This window comes from Prinia subflava, chromosome 21, assembly GCF_021018805.1.
Source record: "Prinia subflava isolate CZ2003 ecotype Zambia chromosome 21, Cam_Psub_1.2, whole genome shotgun sequence".
NCBI classification, from domain to species: domain Eukaryota; kingdom Metazoa; phylum Chordata; class Aves; order Passeriformes; family Cisticolidae; genus Prinia; species Prinia subflava.
The window spans coordinates 6,344,217-6,365,350 of NC_086267.1; the positions used below are offsets into that span (position 1 = coordinate 6,344,217).

Consider the following 21,134-nt stretch of genomic DNA (forward strand, 5'->3'; position numbering starts at 1 on the left):
GTTGGGATGGATTTTAGGGAGAGGTTGGGATGGGTTTAGGGAAAGGTTGGGAAGGATTTGGGAAAGGTTTGGGATGGATTTTAAGGTAAGAGGGAGGTTGGGATGGGTTTAAGGAAAGGTTTGGATGAGGGGAACAGTCTGGGATGGGTTTAGGGAAAGGTTGAGACGATTTTAGGATAAGAGGGAGGTTGGGAAGGATTTTTGAAAGGTTGGGATGGGTTTAGGGAAAGGTTGGGATGGGTTTAGGGAAAGATTGGAATGAGGGAAAGGTTGGGATGGTTTTAGGATAAGAGGGAGGTTGGAAGGATTTGGGAAGGTTGGGATGGGTTTTAAGGTAAGAGGAAGGTTGGGATGGGTTTAGGGAAAGGTTGGGTTGAGGTTAGGGAAAAGTTGGGATGGGTTTTTGGAAAGGTTTTTAGGGATGGATGGAGGGATGGATGGAGGGATCCATGGGGGCACGGATGGATGGATTTGGGATTTGGGACCCCTCCCCAAACCCTCCCAGCCCCCACAGTCGGGGCTCCGCCCCTTCCCCTCCCCAGAGCTCCAGCTCTGCCCTTTGCAGCCGAACCTTCCCCAAACCCCGGAAGAGCTCGGCCACAAAAACCCCGGCGCGGCGTGGGCAGCAGCGGCAGAGCCGTGCCAGCGCGTGGGGTGGCACTGCCGGACAGGGTGACACTGCCGGGACAGGGTGACCACTGCCGGGGACAGTGCCAGGACAGTGCCAGGACAGGGTGACAGTGCCAGGACAGTGCCGAGACAGTGCCAGGACAGTGCCGGGACAGGGTGACAGTGCCAGGACAGTGCCGAGACAGTGCCAGGACAGTGCCAGGACAGGGTTGACAGTGCTGGGACAGTGCCAGGACAGTGCCAGGACAGGACAAGTACCTGGACAGGGGTGGCAGTGCCAGGACAGGGCAGTACCAGGGAGCTGGGTGGCAGTGCCTGGACAGGGTGACAGTACCGGGACAGGGTGACAGTGCCAGCACAGGTGACAGTCCCAGCACAGGTGACAGTACCGGGACAGGGCAGTGCCAGCACAGGTGACAGTGCCAGCACAGGGCAGTGACAGGGAGCTGGTGGCACAGGTGACAGTGCCAGGGCCATGTCCCCGCGCCGGCTGTGGCTGCTGCTGGCGCTGTTGGTGGCACAGCGGGCGCGGCCGGGCGGCGCCGGGCAGTGCCAGGACGGGGAGCTCAGGGAGGTTTGGGGAGGGGGCACCAAGTGCTGCCCCCGCTGCAGCTGGGACAGAGGTGAGTGGGGACACTGGGGACACTGGGGGACACTGGGGGGACTGGGGGACACTGGGGGGGACTGGGGGACACTGGGGGACACTGGGGGGACTGGGGACACTGGGGGGACTGGGGGACACTGGGGACACTGGGGGACACTGGGGGACACTGGGGGACACTGGGGGGACTGGGGGACACTGGGGGGACTGGGGGACACTGGGGACACTGGGAGACACTGGGGGACACTGGGGGGACTGGGGGACACTGGGGTGGACTGGGGGACACTGGGGGGGACTGGGGGACACTGGGGGACACTGGGGGACACTGGGGGACACTGGGGGACACTGGGGGGGACTGGGGGGGACTGGGGGGACACTGGGGGGACTGGAGGACACTGGGGGGGACTGGGGGACACTGGGGGACACTGGGGGACTGGGGGACACTGGGGGGACTGGGGGACACTGGGGAGACTGGGGGGGACTGGGAGACACTGGGGGACACTGGGGGGACTGGGGGACACTGGGGGACACTGGGGAGGCTGGGGGGGGACTGGGGGACACTGGGGGGACACTGGGGGCCACTGGGGACACTGGGGGACACTGGGGGACACTGGGGGGACTGGGGGGACAATGGGGGACACTGGGGGACACTGGGGACACTGGGGGGGACTGGGGGGACTGGGGACACTGGGGGACACTGGGGGGGATTGGGGTAAATTGTGTGTAAATTGTGGGTAAATTTGGTGTAAATTGGGTGTAAATTTGGTATAAATTTGGTGTAAATTTGGTGTAAATTTGGTGTAAATTGGGTGTAAATTGGGTGTAAATTTGGTGTAAATTTGGTGTAAATTTGGTGTAAATTGTGGGTAAATTGTGTGTAAATTGTGTGTAAATTGTGTGTAAATTGTGTGTAAATTGTGTGTAAATTGTGTGTAAATTGGGTGTAAATTGTGTGTAAATTGTGTGTAAATTGTGTGTAAATTGTGTGTAAATTGGGTGTAAATTGGGTGTAAATTGGGTGTAAATTGTGTGTAAATTGTGTGTAAATTGTGTGTAAATTGGGTGTAAATTGGGTGTAAAATTGGTGTAAATTGGGTGTAAATTGGGTGTAAATTGGGTGTAAATTGGGTGTAAATTTGGTGTAAATTGTGGGTAAATTGTGTGTAAATGTGTGTAAATTTGGTGTAAATTGGGTGTAAATTTGGTGTAAATTTGGTGTAAATTGTGGGTAAATTTGGTGTAAATTTGGTGTAAATTGTGGGTAAATTTGGTGTAAATTTGGTGTAAATTTGGTGTAAATTGTGGGTAAATTTGGTGTAAACTGTGTGTAAATGTGGGTAAATTTGGTGTAAATGTGGGTAGGTGTGTGTAAATGGGGTGTAAATGTGTGCAAATTTGGTGTGAATGGGGTTAAATGTGTGTAAATGAGGTTTAAATGTGTGCAAATGGGGTATAAATGTGAGTAAACTGTGTGTAAATGGGGTAAATTTGGTGCAATTAGGGGTAAATGGGGTAAAAGTGAGTAAATCGTGTGTAAATGGGGTAAATTGTTTGTAAATGTGTGTAAACTTGGGTGTAAATTGGATGTAAATTGGGTGTAAATTGGATGTAAATGTGTAAATGTGTGTAACTGGGTGTAATTGTGGTAAGTATGGGTAAATTTGGTGTAAATGTGGGTAAATTGGGGGTAAATTGGGGGTAAATTGGGGGTAAATTTGGTTTAAATTTGGGTAAATTTGGTGGAAATTTGGGGTAAATGTGTGGAAATTTGGTGTAAATGTGTGTAAATGTGGGTGAATTGTGTGTAAATGTGTGTAAATTGAGTGTAAATTGGGTGTAAATTGTGGGAAAAGGGGAGTAAAATGTGTTTAAATGTCTGAGAATGGTGTGTGAAGTGTGCGGAAATTGTGTGTAAATGTGAGTAATTGTGAGGAAATGCGTGTAAATGTGGAAATTGTGAGTAATTGCAGATAATTTTGTGTAAATTGGAGTAAATGTGTGGAAATTGTGTGTAAATCACGTGTAAATTGTGTGTAATTGTGTGTAATTGTGTGTAAATTGACGTAAACGTGGATAAATAGTGGATAAATTTTGTGTAAGTTTAGTAAATGGTGAATAAATGTGTAAATTGTGAGTAAATTGTGGGTAAATGTTCTGGGGAGGGGCTCTCTTTATCCCTGGGAATGGGAGAGGACGAGTTTTGAGATCCCTTTTCCCAGAAAATTTCTCTTTCCATGGGATGGGAAAGACAATTTTTGGGATCCTTTTTCCCAGGAAATGTCTCTTTCCATGGGAATATGAGGGACACTTCCCTATGATCCCCATTTCCCAGGAAATGTCTCTTTCCATGGGATTGGAGGGACAATTTTTGGGATCCTTTTTCCCAGAAAATTTCTCTTTCCATGGGATAGGGAAAGACAATTTTTGGGATCCCCATTTCCTGGGAAATGTCTTTTTCCTGGGAATATGAGGGATACTTTCCTATGATCCCCATTTCCCAGGAAAGGGCTCTTTCCGTGGAATGGGAAGGACAATTTTTGGGATCCCCATTTCCCAGGAATGACCTCTTTCCTGGGAATATGAGGGACACTTTTTGGGATCCCTCTGCTCCTGAGCCTTCCCCGTGTCTGCTCCTCATCCTCCGCCACCTCCCCGCTCTCCTTTTCCCAACCTTTTCCCAACCTTTTCCATCCCTTTGGATCGGGAATTCCTCTGGATCGGGAATTCCCGCCTTTGGGAAAGGCGGCTTTAACCCTTTCCTTCCCGCAGAGGACCCCCAGCCCTGCGAGGCGGCGCAGGACCTCGAGTGCAAATGTCCCCCGGGGCACGGCTGCTCCGACGAGTCCTGCGTGTCCTGTGCCGCGCTGCCACCGTGCCAGCCGGGATGGGAGCCGGAGAGAATCGGTAATCTGGGATTGGGAACGGGAACGGGAACGGGAATGGGAATGGGAATGGGATAGGGACAGACCCTGCCTGTCCTGCGCCGCGCTGCCGCCGTGCGCGCCGGGATGGGAGCCCGAGAGAACCGGTAACACGGGAATGGGGATCGGGATTGGGAATTGGGAACTGGAACGGGAATGGGGATGGGAATGGGATAGGCCCTGCCTGGCCTGCGCTGCGCTGCCGCCCTGCGCGCCGGGCTGGGAGCCTGAGAGAACCGGTAACACGGGATTGGGAATGGGGATCGGGAATGGGAATGGGAATGGGAATGGGAATGGGAATGGGAATGGGAATGGGAATGGGAATGGGAATGGGGATGGGAACGGGAATGGGAATGGGGATGGGATCGGGATCAGGATCGGGACTGGGATAGGCCCTGCCTGTCCTGCGCCGCGCTGCCGCCGTGCGCGCCGGGCTGGGAGCCCGAGAGAACCGGTAATCTGGGAATGGGAACGGGAACGGGGATGGGAATGGGAATGGGAATGGGAATGGGAATGGGAATGGGAATGGGAATGGGAACGGGAATGGGAATGGGAACGGGGATGGGAATGGGAATGGGAATGGGAATGGGAATGGGATTGGGAACGGGAATGGGACAGGCCCTGCCTGTCCTGCGCCGCGCTGCCGCCCTGCGCGCCGGGATGGGAGCCCGAGAGAACCGGTAACACGGGATTGGGAATGGGATTGGGAATGGGATTGGGAATGGGGATGGGAATGGGGATGGGGATGGGGATGGGGATGGGGATGGGGATGGGGATGGGAATGGGATTGGGAATGGGAATGGGAATGGGAACGGGAACGGGAATGGGAATGGGGATGGGAATGGGAATGGGAATGGGATTGGGAATGGGACAGGCCCTGCCTGTCCTGCGCCGCGCTGCCGCCGTGCGTGCTGGGCTGGGAGCCGGACAGGAGCGGTAATCCGGGAATGGGAATGGGAACGGGAATGGGAATGGGAATGGGAACGGGAACAGGAACGGGAACGGGAATGGGAATGGGGATGGGAACGGGGATCGGGATTGGGAATGGGATTGGGGATGGGAATGGAAATGGGGATGGAAATGGGAATGGGAATGGGAACGGGAACAGGGCAGGGAAAGGAGCAGGGAACGGGAATGGGAAGGGGAATGGGATTGGGATTGGGATTGGGAATGGGAACGGGTCAGGGAACGGGACAGGCCTGGCTGTGCTGCCGCGGCCGCTCCGGAATTCGGGATCCCGGGCATTCCCATGGTTTTCCCGCAGGACTCATGCGTTTCCAGTTCAAGTGCAAACCCTGCCAGAACGGGACCTACTCCAGCAGCAGGAGCAGCTGGTGCCGCAACTGGACCGAGTACGGAACCCCCGGGAATCAGTCACTGAACAATTAACAATAAAACAGGGAAATCATTAATAATTAATTAAATTGTTAGATAGTTGATCACAGTTAAATAATCAATAATTAAGGGTTAGTAATTATTGTTAAGAGTATGCTTACTTTCTTTGAAAATAGAAATAATAATAAATAGCTAATAGTTAATAGTGAATAACTAAGAATTATTATTATCAATTAGTTAACAATTATTATTAACTAATAATAATTATTATGTGTTTTCCTTCTTTGCAAAAAGAATAAGAATAAGAATAAGAATAAGAATAAGAATAAGAATAAGAATAAGAATAAGAATAAGAATAAGAATAAGAATAAGAATAAGAATAGACTGAGTGTGGGTTTATTGATATTCCCCTTATTTGAAAATAGGAATTAGTAATAATAACGATAATAATAGTAATAAATCAATATTTAAATAACTATGAATTTATTCAATACATTAAAAAATCAAACTGAATCCAAGATGATTATCATGAGATTAATTGATGAATTTTTTTCATGAAGCAAGACCTGGAATTTCTCCTCTTAGTCTCCAGGCAGAGCTTAAACCAGACTCTCAGTTTAAACCCCCTTAAAGTCAAGCTTAAGATGCCGGAAAAGCAATTCCAAGCAGGGAAATCCATGGAAAAACAAAGCTCAGTTTGGGGAAAGAGCCCAAACCTCCTACACTGCCCCAGGAGGGGGGAAAACCTTGGGAAGAGCAGTGGGAGGAAGAGAGGGGAGAAGGGAGAGCGGGAATGTCCCAAATCCCGAATTCCCGTTGTTTTCCCAGCTGTGCCAGCAGCGGCTTCATCACGCTCCGGGCAGGGAACAGCACCCACAACTCCGTGTGCAGCCTCCCCGTCAGAGCCCTGGAGCCAGGTACATCCAGGAAAATCCCCCTCTCCCTCCTCTCCTTCCCGGCCCCGAAATCCACTGGGAAGAGCTGCTGCTGCTCCCTGAAATGTTGATATTATTGATATTATTGATATCAATATTATATTATTGATATATATTATTGATTTTGATATTATTGATATTATTGGTATTATTGATATTGTTGATATTATTGATATTATTGATATTATTGATATTATTGATATTGTTGATATCATTGATATCATTGATATCATTGATATCATTGATATTATTGATATTATTGGTATCATTGATATTATTGATATTATTGATATTATTGATATTATTGATATCATTGATATCATTGATATTATTGATATTATTGATATTATTGGTATAATTGATATTATTGATATTATTGATATTATTGATATCATTGATATCATTGGTATCATTGATATTATTGATATTATTGATATTATTGGTATCATTGATATCATTGATATCATTGATATCATTGATATCATTGATATTATTGATATTATTGGTATCATTGATATTATTGGTATCATTGATATTATTGGTATCATTGATATTATTGGTATTATTGATATTATTGATATCACTGATATTATTGATACTATTGATATTATTGATATTATTGATATTATTGGTATCATTGATATTATTGATATTATTGATATTATTGGTATCATTGATATCATTGATATCATTGATATCATTGATATTATTGATATTATTGGTATCATTGATATTATTGGTATCATTGATATTATTGGTATTATTGATATTATTGATATCACTGATATTATTGATACTATTGATATTATTGATATTATTGATATTATTGGTATCATTGATATTATTGGTATCATTGATATTATTGGTATTATTGATATCATTGATATTATTGATATTGATATTATTGATATTGATATTGATATTGGTGTTAATAGGGGTGGGGGTTCGTTAATTGTGGGCCTGGCAGAGGTTCCGTTCTCTGAGTGCTGCCCTGGGAAAACACGGAGGAAATCCCTGGATGGGAAATCCCTGGATGGGGAAATCCCTGGATGGGGATTCCGGGTTTCCTGCTGGGCTCTGCTCCTTCCCTGGGGTTCTCAGGAAAATGTCCCCGGGGCCCTCGGAGGGAGGCAGCAGCATTCCAGGGTTTTTCCTGGATCAGAGGATGGGAATGGCTGGGGAATGGCTGCTCCCAGGAATTGGTGCCTCCCAGGCCTTCTCCTTCTCCTTCTCCTTCTCCTTCTCCTTCTCCTTCTCCTTCTCCTTCTCCTTCTCCTTCTCCTTCTCCTTCTCCTTCTCCTTCTCCTTCTCCTTCTCCTTCTCCTTCTCCTTCTCCTTCTCCTTCTCCTTCTCCTTCTCCTTCTCCTTCTCCTTCTCCTTCTCCTTCTCCTTCTCCTTCTCCTTCTCCTTCTCCTTCTCCTTCTCCTTCTCCTTCTCCTTCTCCTTCTCCTCCTCCTTCTCCTTCTCCTTCTCCTCCTTTCCCCTTCTCCTCCTTTCCCCTTTTCCCCTTTTCCCCTTTTCCCCTTTTCCCCTTTTCCTTTTTTTCCCCTTTTCCTTTTTTCCCCTTTTCCTTTTTTCCCCTTTTCCTTTTTTCCCCTATTTTCACCCATTCCACGATCCCCTTGCCCCCTCACCTCGGGGCCTCTCCCACCTCCCCTCTTTCCCACAAACCCCCAAATCCATCCCTAACCTCCCCTGGAAGCTCTCCCTCCCCTGGAACAACCCCCAGAATTCCTTCATTTCCAATCCAATCCCATTGGTTGCAGCCTGGATGCCCCTGGAATTCCGCTCCAGCACCATCCTGGCCATCCTGACGGCCGTGGCCGTGTTCGTGCTCATCCTGCTCACCTTCCTGCTGCACTTCTGCCTCTGGAGCCTCCGCAGGGAGAAAAAATTCCCGGCAGGTGAGGGAGGGATCCGTGGGAGCTCCGGCAGGGTGGGATTGGAGGGGTAAATCCGAATTTCCGCTGGGATTTGGGGCAGATCTGGAATCACCGATCATCCAGGGCAGCATTCCTGAGCAGAGCGAGGGTGGGATGGGATTTGGGGATGGAATTCCTGCCTGGGAGGCCCTGGAGTGGATATTCCAGGGAAGGAACATTCCAGGCTGGATCTCTGGAATTCTCCTTGGAGCAGTTTGGGACAGCGGGAAATGTCCCTGCCCGTGGATGGGATGACACCGGATCACCCCCAAATCCCTCCCAACCCATCCCATTCCATAATTCCCTGATCCCAGAGCTGGAAAAGGGGCTGGGCAGCCTTCTGGGAATTCCTGGATGAGTTTTCCCTGTTCCCTCCGCAGATTTGGGACACAGCTTCCCGCGGCCGCTGCCGCTCCAGGGGGAGGAATCCCACAGCATCCAATTCCCGGAGGAGGAGCACGGCGACAAAACGGCCGAGGAGAAACTTTCCATGCTCTCCCTCAAAGTCTACAGCGAGCTCCGATAGCGGGATCGCCCTCCGGGATCACCGGGAACGCCAAAAAACCCCGGGAATGGGATGGGGCGCGGAGCGTCGCTTTTCCGTAGGAAAAGGAGAGGGTTCAGGGCGGGTTTGGCTTTGTTTGGCCCCCCAAACCCCTGGGATTTAGGGATAAAATCCTGCTGATCGGGCCGGTGTGGGCTCAGCAGCACACAGCAGGGATTTCCCGGGATATTCCTGATTTCCAGGATCGGGAATAGCGGCCACAGCTCCTGGATTTCCCTCGGGTTTTTCCTTTTCCTTCCCCTTTTCCTTCCCCTTTTCCTTCCCCTTTTCCTTCCCCTTTTCCTTCCTTTTTCCCCTTTTCCCTTTTCCCTTTTCCCTTTTTCCTTTTCCCTTTTCCCTTTTCCCCTTTTCACTTTTTCCCTTTCCCCTTTCCCTTTTCCCCTTTCCCCTTTTCCCCTTTCCCTTTTCCTATTTCCCTTTCCCTTTTCCCCTTTTCCCCTTTTCCCTTTCCCCTTTCCCCTTTTCCCTTTTCCCTTTTCCCTTTTCCCTTTTCCTTTTCCCTTTCCCCTTTTCCCCTTTCCCCTTTTCCCTTTTTCCTCCTGGGATTTTCCAGTGCAGGTTTTTCCATGGAAAATCAGGGAAAAAAGGGAGTGACGCTCATCCAGGGAATGTTCAGAGCTCCAGAAAATTTGAGGGAATGGGAAAAATCCCTGGGAAACGCTCTCAGATGGGATTTGGGGATTTCTGATCCCTCTGGGGCCCTTCCCACTTCGGATATTCCAAGATTTTATGATGCAATTCCAGCGGGTTTGGGAAGTTTTTTGGGCTGACCCCCTGTGGAGATGGTGATGCCAACATCCCTATGGATAATTTTGGATAATTCTGGATAATTTTGGATAATTTTGGATAATTTTGGATAATATTTTGGATAATTTTGGATAATCCAGGCTGAGTTTCTCGTGATTTTGGTGGACATTTGGTGGAAATCCGTGGGGATTCCTGGGATTTCCGAGGAGTTGCACATGGATTTAAACCTCTCCTGGATGATTTTGGAGCAGGGCCGGGAGATCTGGGAATGCTCCCCTGGAGAAGGGATTTAGGGACAGGACACTGGAAAAGGGCAGGGTTGGATCGGAAATCCGGATAAAATCCCTCCCTGGGAGATTCCAGAGGCTCTGGGAAGTTCTGCATTCCCTGGAAAAACCTGGGAAATTCCAAAGAAAAAATCGTTTGAACAAAGTTGATTTTTTGCTGTCGGGATTTTTATTTCCTTTGGTTTTTTACATTATTCCCAAAAATGATCCCGAAGGAGCTGAACCTTCTCCCCTCGGGATTTTTTAATCCCAATCCTGGAGGGAACGGAGCCATCCTTGGGCTCCTAGGAAAACCTGGGAAAGGGGAAAAAATTCCCATTTTTGGGGCTGGAATCCAAAATTCCTCCCTTTGGGAGCAGACAGGACACAGGAATGGGAAAAATATCCCAACAAAAAAATTCCATTCAAAACATTTAAAAGTTTAATTTCCTTTTTCCGGAGCATTTGGAAGCGGAGCAGCAGCAGAGGGAGCTCCTGGAAAAGCTGGGAAAGGGAATTCCAGAGGGAGCAGGGAGAGGGGAGGAGATCGACCAAAATTTGGGATAATTCCCTGAGAAATCCCAAATTTTGGGAGGAGGGAGGGAGGAAATCTGGGAATTGTTTCCCTTTTATCCTCAAAGGAAAAAGCGGGATCTGTTCCATGAAAACGGAATTTTTCCAAGGAAAAAGGAGCTCCCTCCGTCTAACATTTCAGGGATTTTTCCAATAAAATTAAGATTTTTTTTCTGATAAAATAATTTTTTTTTTCAAGACAAAGGTGACCAAAATCCCTCAAATTAATAGGAAAATTTATTGATTTTTTTTTTTCTAATTAAATCAAGGATTTGGGGGATTTTCTCCACATTTTTACCATAAAAAAAATTTCCTAAAATCCCCGGGATGAATTCCAGCTCTGGAACTCCATGAATTCTTCTGCTCCAGGGAATTTTTCCTGGGATTTGTGCCCTGCTGAAAGCGCCTAAAACTTCTAAAATTAATATGGAAATTCATTGATATTTCTGATAAAATCAAGATTTTTTTTTTTCAAGACAAAGGTGACCAAAATCCCTCAAATTAATGTGAAAATTTATTCATTTTTCTGATAAAATCGGGGATTTTGGAGCTTTTTCTCCACATTTTTGCCACGTAAAAAAATTCTTAAAATCCCCGGGATGAATTCCAGCTGTGAAATTCCAGGAATTTTTCCTCTGCAGGGAATTTTCCCCACATTTCTGCCAAGAAAAAAATCCCTAAAAATCCCTCAAATTAATATCAAAATCTATTGATATTTTTGGATAAAATCAAGGATTTTGGAGCTTTTTCTCCACATTTTTGCCACGGAAAAAAATCCTAAAATCCCCGGGATGAATTCCAGCTGTGAAATTCCAGGAATTTTTCCTCTCCAGGGAATTTTTCCTGGGATTTGTGCCCTGCTGAAAGCGCCTAAAACTTCTAAAATTAATATGGAAATTCATTGATATTTCTGATAAAATCAAGATTTTTTTTTCAAGACAAAGGTGACCAAAATCCCTCCAATTAATGTGAAAATTTATTAATTTTTCTGATACAATCGGGGATTTTGGAGCTTTTTCTCCACATTTTTGCCACGGAAAAAATTCCTAAAATCCCTCAAATGAATTCCAGCTGTGAAATTCCAGGAATTTTTCCTCTGCAGGGAATTTTTGCGGGGTTTGTGCCCTGCTGAAAGCGCCTAAAATTTCTAAAATTAATATGGAAATTCATTGATATTTCTGATAAAATCAAGATTTTTTTTTTCAAGACAAAGGTGACCAAAATCCCTCAAATTAATAGGAAAATTTATTGATTTTTTTTCTAATTAAATCAAGGATTTGGGTGATTTTCTCCACATTTTTACCACAAAAAAAATTTCCTAAAATCCCTCAAATGAATTCCAGCTGTGAAATTCCAGGAATTTTTCCTCTGCAGGGAATTTTTGCGGGGTTTGTGCCCCGCTGGAAGCGCCTAAAATTTCTAAAATTAATATGGAAATTCATTGATATTTCTGATAAAATCAAGATTTTTTTTTTCCAAGACTAAGGTGACCAAAATCCCTCAAATTAATAGGAACATTTATTAATTTTTCTGATAAAATTGGGGATTTTGGAGCTTTTTCTCCACATTTTTGCCACGGAAAAAATTCCTAAAATCCCCAGGATGAATTCCAGCTGTGAAACTCCAGGAATTTTTCCTCTGCAGGGAATTTTCCCCACATTTCTGCCAAGAAAAAAATCCCTAAAAATCCCTCAAATTAATATCAAAATCTATTGATATTTTTGGATAAAATCAAGGATTTTGGAGCTTTTTCTCCACATTTTTGCCATGAAAAAAATTCCTAAAATCCCCGGGATGAATTCCAGCTGTGAAACTCTGGGAATTTTTCCTCTCCAGGGAATTTTTCCTGGGATTTGTGCCCCGCTGAAAGCCCCTAAAACTTCTAAAATTAATATGGAAATTCATTGATATTTCTGATAAAATCAAGATTTTTTTTTCTGATAAAATCAAGATTTTTTTTTCAAGACAAAGGTGACCAAAATCCCTCCAATTAATGTGAAAATTTATTAATTTTTCTGATAAAATTGGAATTTTTCCGGGGTTTTTCCCCTGCCATTGACGGCATTACCAGGCAGTATTAGACAGAAAATCCAGATCTAACCGTGCCTGGTAAGACCCCAATCTGCAGGAAAATCCATTTATTTTTAATTTTTTTTCCCTCATCCAACATGGGAAAACGATCCCAAGGAAAAACGCAGCAATTCCCAGGATTCCAGGGAATCTTGAACTCGTCCTGCTCAGTTTTTGAGGCAGGGAAATGATGAAAATTCCGCTTTTTTTTGGCCTGGTTGGGGAAGGAATTGGGATTTTTAGGGATTTACCGGGCGTGGAATCCCTCTGGAGCAGCTCCCCAAAAACCTGGGATGTCCCTCATCCATGAATTCCCCTCGCTGAGGCCAAAATTTTCAGGATTCAGCCCCAAAAAGCTCCTAAATAACCCCAAAATCCAGCGCTGGAGTGAAGTGGATTTCAGGAAGGGGGAACCAGTGGGAAAAGGGAGGGAATTGAAGGAAAAGGGAATTTTCCGGGGTTTTTCCTGGCTCTGGGATGGGATTTTCCTTTCTCTGGGATTTTCCTGGCTCTGTTTTTGGGGTTTTTTTGGGTTTTTGGGGTTTTTTTGGTTTTTTGTGGGGGTTTTTTTTTGTGGGTTTTTTTTATTATTATTATTATTATTATTATTATTATTATTATTGTTATTATTATTTGGTTTTTTTTTTTTTTGGTTTTTTGTTTGTTTGTTTGTGTTTTTTGTTTGTTTGGTTTTGGTTTTTGGGGTTTTTTTGGGGTTTTTTTTTGTTTTTTTGGGTTTTTTGTTTTTGTTTTTTTTTTTCCAGGGCCACATTCCCACTTTCCCATTGGAATTTTCTCCTTTTTTTTTTTTGGGATTTCTTTCCCCAATTCCAAGAGGGGATGAACAGGAGGGGGAAGGGCCCCAATCCCAGGGATTTACGGCCTGGGGAAAATCCAATTTCAGGAATTCCTCCCCCATTTCCTCAGGGCCTCCGGAGCAGTTACTCATTAACACCGGGCCTTAATTAATCACCGCTCTGCTTCCTCCTTTCCTGCTTTTCCTGGGAATTTCAACCTCCAAGGGCAAACCCAGCTCGTTCCGTGTGGATTTGGGGCGGCTCCTTCCAAGCTCTCCGCGTTGAAATGGGAATAATTTTAATTAGGAAACAATTAATGACAATTTTCCCTGATTTTCCTGCATTATCCAGGAATTTTGGCAAGGAATCTTAGGCCTGGCTTAGCACAAGGCAGGGAAAAAAGGATTGAAGCTTTTCCAGGGATGTGGGAAGAGAATTCCAGAGTGGTTTGGGTTGGAAGGAACTTGAAAATTGTGGAATTCCGAAAAAAACCTTTGGGATTGGGAAAAAAAAACCCCTTTGGGACCGGGAAAAATGCCTTTGGAATTGAGATAAATGACCTTTGGGAACTGGGGGGAAAAAAGAGCTTTGGAAGTGGAAAAAAATGCTTGGGAATTGGAAAAAAACCCTTTGGAATTGGGAAAAAACCCTTTGGAATTGGAAAAAAACCCCTTTGGAATTGGAAAAAAACCGTTTGAATTGGAAAAAAAACTGTTTGGAATTGGAAAAAAAACTGTTTGGAATTGGGAAAAAACCCTTTGGAATTGGGAAAAACCCTTTGGAATTGGGAAAAAACACCTTTGGAATTGGAAAAAACACCTTTGGAATTGGGAAAAAACCCTTTGGAATTGGAAAAAAACCCTTTGGAATTGGGAAAAAACACCTTTGGAATTGGGAAAAAACCGTTTGGAATTGGGAAAAAACCCTTTGGAATTGGGAAAAAACACCTTTGGAATTGGGAAAAAACCGTTTGGAATTGGAAAAAAACCGTTTGGAATTGGGAAAAAACACCTTTGGAATTGGGAAAAAACTGTTTGGAATTGGAAAAAAACCGTTTGGAATTGGGAAAAAACCCTTTGGAATTGGGAAAAAACCCTTTGGAATTGGGAAAAAACCCTTTGGAATTGGGAAAAAACCCTTTGGAATTGGGAAAAAACTGTTTGGAATTGGGAAAAAACCCTTTGGAATTGGGAAAAAACCCTTTGGAACTGGGAAAAAACCCTTTGGAACTGGGAAAAAACCCCTTTGGAATTGGGAAAAAACCCTTTGGAACTGGGAAAAAACCCTTTGGAATTGGAAAAAAACCGTTTGGAATTGGGAAAAAACCCTTTGGAATTGGGAAAAAAACGTTTGGAATTGGGAAAAAACACCTTTGGAATTGGGAAAAAACCGTTTGGAATTGGAAAAAAACCCTTTGGAATTGGGAAAAAACCGTTTGGAATTGGGAAAAAACCCTTTGGAATTGGGAAAAAACCCCTTTGGAATTGGGAAAAAACCCTTTGGAATTGGGAAAAAACCCTTTGGAATTGGGAAAAAACCCTTTGGAATTGGAAAAAAACCCTTTGGAATTGGAAAAAAATCCTTTGGAATTGGGAAAAAACCCTTTGGAATTGGGAAAATCCTTTCCAAGCTGCCCCGATCCGCCTTCCACAGGCAGGAATGGCGGAATTCCAAGGAGACGTCACCGTCCTGAGTTGTCCCAACCAAATCTGAGGCAGAGCAAACCTCGGCTTTGGGACGTTAAACCCGGCCTAACCCCCGGCAGCGCCTCCGGAGCGCCTCCATCCATTCTTGGCGCCTTTTCCACAGAAATTTGGGTTTTCCCTTTCCGCTTTCCCCGAATCCGTCCTTACCCTGCGGAAAAGTCGCAGCCTGGCTGGAGCCGCGGGCCCGGCGTGGTTTGGATCGCCCTTTAAACATCGTTACCAGACAGTGTTAGAGTAGAGGCAGAAAATCCAGCACTGTCTAGTAAGATGCCCACAGAGGACCAGCGCGTCCGGTGGCCGCGGCAGCCGGAATTCCGTGTTCTTCGCCAGGCCGGAATTCCCGGGAAAAGCCCGGGAATGGTTTTATCCCAGCGGGGACGGGGAAAGGGCGTGGAGGGGAGGGAGGGAGTGAAATCCTGGGGGGGTTCGGGAGGGAAAAGAGGAGAAAAAGGTGATTTAATTTTAATCCTCCCAAAATTCCCATTTTCCCTGCTCCAGCCTCATCCTCCCGGAATTTTATCTTCCCAAAATTCCGATTTTCCCTGCTCCAGCCTCATCCTCCCAAAATTCCCATTTTCCCTGCTCCAGCCTCATCCTCCCGGGATTTCATCCTCCCAAAATTCCGATTTTCCCTGCTCCAGCCTCATCCTCCTGGGATTTTAATCCTCCCAAAATTCCGATTTTCCCGACCCGCGCTAAACCCGCAGCACCCCGAAATTCCAGATCCTGTTTTTTCCCTTCCCTGGCGCTCGGGAGGGACTGGGGCGCCAAAGCCGGACTGGTTGAGCCGGGATTAAGCCCCGCTGCCGGAATTTGTGCCGGATTTTGTGCCGGATTTTCCACGGAGAGCAGGAAACACCATCATCATCATTACCAGGCAGTATTAGAAAGGCAGGAATCATCCAATGCTGCCCAGTAAGATGGTGAGGATGTCTCAAAATTGGAGTTTTTTGGAGAAAAAAAATAAAAGTCAAAGAAATTCGGGAGAAAAAAAAAAAATCACCTGGAATTGTTTCCTGTTGGGATTTCGGTGAAATTAATTGGGATTTTTTGGGGAGAAATCATCCCAAAATTCCGTGTTCACAGCCAGCCCTGCCTATAAAAAGAAGTGGAATCTTTCTAAAAATTAACGCCTGGCTTTGTTAGACTCGGTTTAATAATCAAGGCCGTCTTTGTCATCTGTTTAATCGGATTAAAAGAATAAAAATGGATTAAAAGATTAAATGAATGGATTAAAAGAATAAAATGTGGATTAATAGAATAAAAATAATAGAATAAAAATGATAGAATAAAAATAAAATAATAAAAATAAAATAAAAATAAAATAATGATAGTGATGAATAATTGACAACAAAAATATTAATGGGAATGATAAAATAATATTTATAATTGTTATAGTTAGTATGGTTAATGATAATAATAATAATGATAATAATGATAATGATAATAATGATAATAATAATAATGGAAACAATTCCCCAAAAAACCCCCAATATTTAATTGGAATTAGAGCAAAATGATCCAATCCTTAATAACTGAGGAAATTTAGGGCAAAGCCCAAATTCTGTTCATAAATTTTATTTATGGAATAAAACCACCTGGGCTTTATTCCATAATAAAAACATTCCCAAAAATTCCTGGAGTTGCCTTGGATTAAAAAAAAAAAAAAAAAAATCTTTAAAAGTTGATGGAATCCGGAGCTCAGGGGGTTGAGATGTTCCCCAAAAATCAATCCCGTGATTAAAGAATAATTTCTTTATTTCCAATAAAATCTATTTAAAATCCACCTCCCACATTCCTCATTTCCAACCAAATCCCATTTTCCTGTTCCCATTTCCAAATGGATTTGTTGAGTTGAGGGTTTAAAAGTTGGGATTTCAAGGGAATAATTTTTTTAAAAAGCGATTTTCCTGATTTTTCTGATTTTTCCTGATTTTTTTCTGACTTTTTTCTCCTTTATTTCTGATTTTTTCCTGATTTTTCTGATCTTTTTCTGATTTTTAAATTTCTCTTTATTTTTCTGATTCTCACAATTTTTGTCTGATTTTTCCTGATTTTTTTTCCTGATTTTTCCAAATGAAAGAAATCCCTCTCCGTTTTTGACAGGAATATTTCAAAACCAATTTTCATTTAAATTCTGATTTTCTTCCAAGGTTGGACTTGAACTTGGAACCTTTCCTCACTTTAATCAAGAAATAAATACGATTAAATTAATTCAATAAAATTACTAAAACTGTGTCACCAGCTCAGCTCCTGCACGGAGAAATATTTAAAATTCCAGAAATTAAAATTTCATAATTAAAAGTCTCATAATTAAAAATTCCATTCCAAATCCCATTCCCGCTTGAATTCCTGGGCTTTCCCTGGAATGGGAATAATGAATTTAAAAGTTAATTAATAATTCCCCAATCCTGATGTTTCTTTCTAGGATTTTTCTCTAATTCTGCAAATTTCGATTGCTTGAATTTTGATTCCATTTACCCAAATGTGCCTGAAAAGCCCAAATTTTAATTCAATGTAAATATTATTATGATTAATATTATTAATAATTAGAATAATAGGATAATAATTATAGTAGTAAATATAAATATAAATATAAATATAAACACAATAGAACTATAAACACTATGTAAATATGAATATATTAAAATAATTACTATAATAATTAATGTAAAATTAAAAATAATTTCTATTATATCAAAATTAATTAAGACAGCATTAAAAAATATTAATCTAATAATCCAAGATAGCTTCGAAAGGGAATTTTGAGAGTTAAACACCAAAAAAAAATCAAAGATGTTTTTGAAACCTGCCCACGTCACCCCAGCCTGCAGCAGAAATTCCCATTAAAAACGGCATCAAAGCCATTCCAGTCCCCAAATCCCAAATTTCCCTCGGCCCCGCCGCTCCAGGGGCCGAGGATTTGGGGTTTGGAGAGGGAAAAACCCGGAAATTTTTCAGTATAAAAATCATTTTTTGGCTAAAATCCAGAATTCATTAATGGAAATGAAAAGCGGATTGAAATTGCAATTCCAAGGGAAATAAAATAAGGGGGTAAAAAAATCAGGAATTAATTTGGGGACAATGAAGAAATTCCTGTTGTTTTTCAGGGAGGAGCCGTTAAAAACCTCGGAATGAAATCAATCCGAGAGCGTTTAATCGGAATGAGCCGAATCTTTTTGGAAAAAAGTTCCATCCCCTGAAACTTTTTTTTTGTTGGAAATTCGGGATCATTTCCCACTTTGTGCCCCACAGAACCTTCCAGAAGGTTTTTCCTCCCGAGTGGAGGGAAAGGAGCGAATCCCACAAATCCCCAATCCCAGGAATCCGGCAGAATTCCCGAGAATCCTCCTGGAAAACAAAACCCCTCTCCCAAAATACACAAAATTCACATTTCCGACGGAATTCTGATCCAAAAAAACCCAAAAGGGATTTTTGAGGAAGAACCTCAAAAATTGACCTCACCCACCTGAAATGAAATAAATCCATTTTACCTTCTCCTTCCGCCCTTCCGAGCCCAACTCTCCAAAGTTCTGGAAAAAACAAGGAAAAACCGATCCCTGTTAGATCCAGCACCGGAACGAAGACAAAACTCGAATATTTGGATTTTTCCAGGCACCAAAAAGAACAAAAAAACCCCCAAAAAATAAAGGTGAGAAAAGAATCAACAAAACCAACCCAAAATGGCTCCTCCTGCCATCAGCGGAAGCCGACGGCGCCGGCAGAGCCGGAATTTTCCTCCACGTCCACTTGGATCAAACAAAAAATTCCCAATTTTAGCCCTGCTCGGAAAATTCCCAATCCGTTCCCCTCACTGCTCTTATCCGAGGAATCGATTCGGGTCGGGATAGGAGGAAAAATGAAAATTTGAGTTTGGGGTGTTTCGGAGGGTGAGGGAAGCTCGTTAAAATGCTGGTTAATTAAACAAGTCATTAAAACGTGGCAATCGTTACTCCGAGCCAGCAGGAAACTCGGATTTCCAATCCTCACTTTTAGTCAAAAACCGGGAAATCCTCTTAAATCCAAAATCCCAGAAATCTTGGAAAAATCCCCTTTGATCTCGGACTCGTTTCGTATCGATTTTATTCTGATTTAATCAGATTTTCCCAAAATTCCTTTTTATTTCAGAGCCAGCAGCAAACTCAGATTTCCAATCCTCACTTTTAGTCAAAATCCAGGAAATCTTCCCTTAAATCCAAATATTCCAAACCCCAGAAATCTTGGAAGAACCCCCTCCAATCCCACGCTCGTTTCGTATCGATTTTATTTGGATTTAATCAGATTTCCCAACTGTTCCTTTTATTTCAGAGCCAGCAGCAAACTCGGATTTCCAATCCTCACCTTTACTCCACAAACTGGGAAATGCTCCCGTGAATCCGAGAACTCCCTTCAATCTCAGGCTCGTTTCGTATCGATTTTATTCGGATTTAATCAGATTCTCCCAAAATTCCTTTTTATTTTCAGAGCCAGCAGCGAACTCGGATTTCCAACCCTCACTTTTAGTGAAAAACCAGGAAATCTTCCCTTAAATCCAAAAAGCCAAAAAATCTTGGAAGAACCCCCTCCAATCCCACTCTCGTTTCGTATCGATTTTATTTGGATTTAATCAGATTTTCCCAATATTCCTTTTTATTTCAGAGCCAGCAGCAAACTCGGATTTCCAATCCTCACTTTTAGTCAAAAACCGGGAAATCGTCCCTTAAATCCAAAAAACCAGAAATCCTGGAAGAACCCCCTGCAATGCTCGTTCTCTATCGACGTTATTCGGATTTTTAATCCAATTTTAATCCAATTTTTACTCAATTTTCACCCAATTTTCACTCAATTTTCACCCAAATTCCCCCCAATTTTCCAGCCCCTCCTTTTCCTGGCCCAGCTCTCTGTGACACCTGGGTGAGGGCAGCTCCCTCCTCTCCCAAGCCTTGGATCTGCTGGGAGCTGCCCTGACTGGTTTGACTGGTTGTAAAATGAACGTTTGGATTCATGCGCTGCCCTCCCCTCCCCCAGCACACAAAACCTGATCTGTCCAACAAAACCCTCCCGAATCCACCTGGGGGGAGAAGCAGGAAGAGAAAAAAGGGCGGAATCCCGGAGAAAGTGAAGTGGAGAGAGGGGAGATCCATGGAAAAGTAGGGAAAGCCTTGGAGAAGTCGGGTTTTTTTTTCGCGCTCCGTAAATCCCTTTTTTTTTGGTTTTTCCCCTGGATATTTTGGATCTTACCAGGACAGGGGAAAACTTCAGTGCTGGGAGCTTCTCCCGAAGCCGGCTCAGCCTCCAGGTGGGGAAGGAAAGGGTTGGGAGGACGAGGAGCCAGCAGAGTTTTCCTCTTCCGCGTCCTGGAAAAGGCGACCTTGGATTTCGCAGGAGGAAACCCAGAACAGCGACAGACCTGGAAAAACAACACGACTACACATCGTTAGGCTGCTGAAACCGAGCTTAAAACAATAAAACCGAGCTTAAAACAATAAAATTGAGTTTAAAACAATAAAATTGAGTTTAAAAAGGAGGGAAAACGAAGAGGCCGGGAAGGCTGGGCCGAGCGCGGAGGAGCTGCGTGTTGGAGCCGGAGTTGAGCAGGGATGGGGAGCGAGGCCAAGGCTCGTCTTACATGGAGCCCGTGGGCCCTCCCCGCGCAGGTGCATTCCTGGCCCGGCCAATCCCGGCCTCCCGCTCCCTCCAGGTGTGTCCTGGCCTTGGGAGCGGCCGCGGCCACCGCCCCGGAGCCGCCGGGGCTGGGCCAGGCCTAACAAAGGCCGGGTTATTCCGGGAGCTCGGAGGGGGTGGAAGGGATGGGGTAGATTCAGGGTCAGGCTGGGCTGTGGGTAGGGAGATTCCGTGATCCCCGGTGGCTCCGGGGTGGCCTGGGGCGCTTCCAGGGATGGGACGGCCACGGCGTCTCTGGGCCTCACAGGGGACAGTTTCCTCCCAAAATTCCTCCCAGTATTCCATCTAAATCTGACTTTATCCTGCCCAAACCCCTTCCCTGTGTCCTGTCCCTGTGTCAAATCCCTCTCCTGGAGCTCCTTTAGGCCCTCTGAGCTCTCCCCAAACCCTTCTGTGGTCCAG

At 44.4% G+C, this 21,134-nt stretch overlaps 1 protein-coding gene and 2 long non-coding RNA genes across 5 annotated transcripts; 2 read left to right on the forward strand and 1 right to left on the reverse strand.

Moving 5' to 3' along the window:
• The first annotated feature begins 854 nt into the window (after positions 1–854).
• On the forward strand, positions 855–9,243 carry TNFRSF18 (TNF receptor superfamily member 18). Its single transcript, XM_063417544.1, has 6 exons — positions 855–1,253; positions 4,001–4,135; positions 5,417–5,504; positions 6,316–6,404; positions 8,189–8,326; positions 8,725–9,243. The coding sequence occupies exons 1-6, from the start codon at positions 1,106–1,108 to the stop codon at positions 8,868–8,870; spliced, it is 744 nt and encodes a 247-aa protein (XP_063273614.1). The 5' UTR covers positions 855–1,105; the 3' UTR covers positions 8,871–9,243.
• Positions 6,346–20,664, reverse strand: LOC134561000 (uncharacterized). 3 transcript variants are annotated; one of them, XR_010082843.1, is made up of 5 exons: positions 20,289–20,664; positions 18,538–18,601; positions 16,072–16,164; positions 8,271–8,438; positions 6,346–6,481 (listed from the first exon to the last, which is right to left on the reverse strand). It is a non-coding gene; the product is annotated as an uncharacterized LOC134561000 (long non-coding RNA). The 3 variants fall into 3 exon arrangements; XR_010082844.1 differs by lacking the exons at positions 6,346–6,481; positions 8,271–8,438 and adding an exon at positions 14,852–15,484 and having other exon boundaries at positions 18,563–18,601; XR_010082842.1 differs by lacking the exons at positions 6,346–6,481; positions 8,271–8,438 and adding an exon at positions 14,852–15,484.
• Positions 11,607–13,573, forward strand: LOC134561001 (uncharacterized). Its single transcript, XR_010082845.1, has 2 exons — positions 11,607–11,708; positions 11,982–13,573. It is a non-coding gene; the product is annotated as an uncharacterized LOC134561001 (long non-coding RNA).
• Positions 20,665–21,134: the final 470 nt, after the last annotated feature.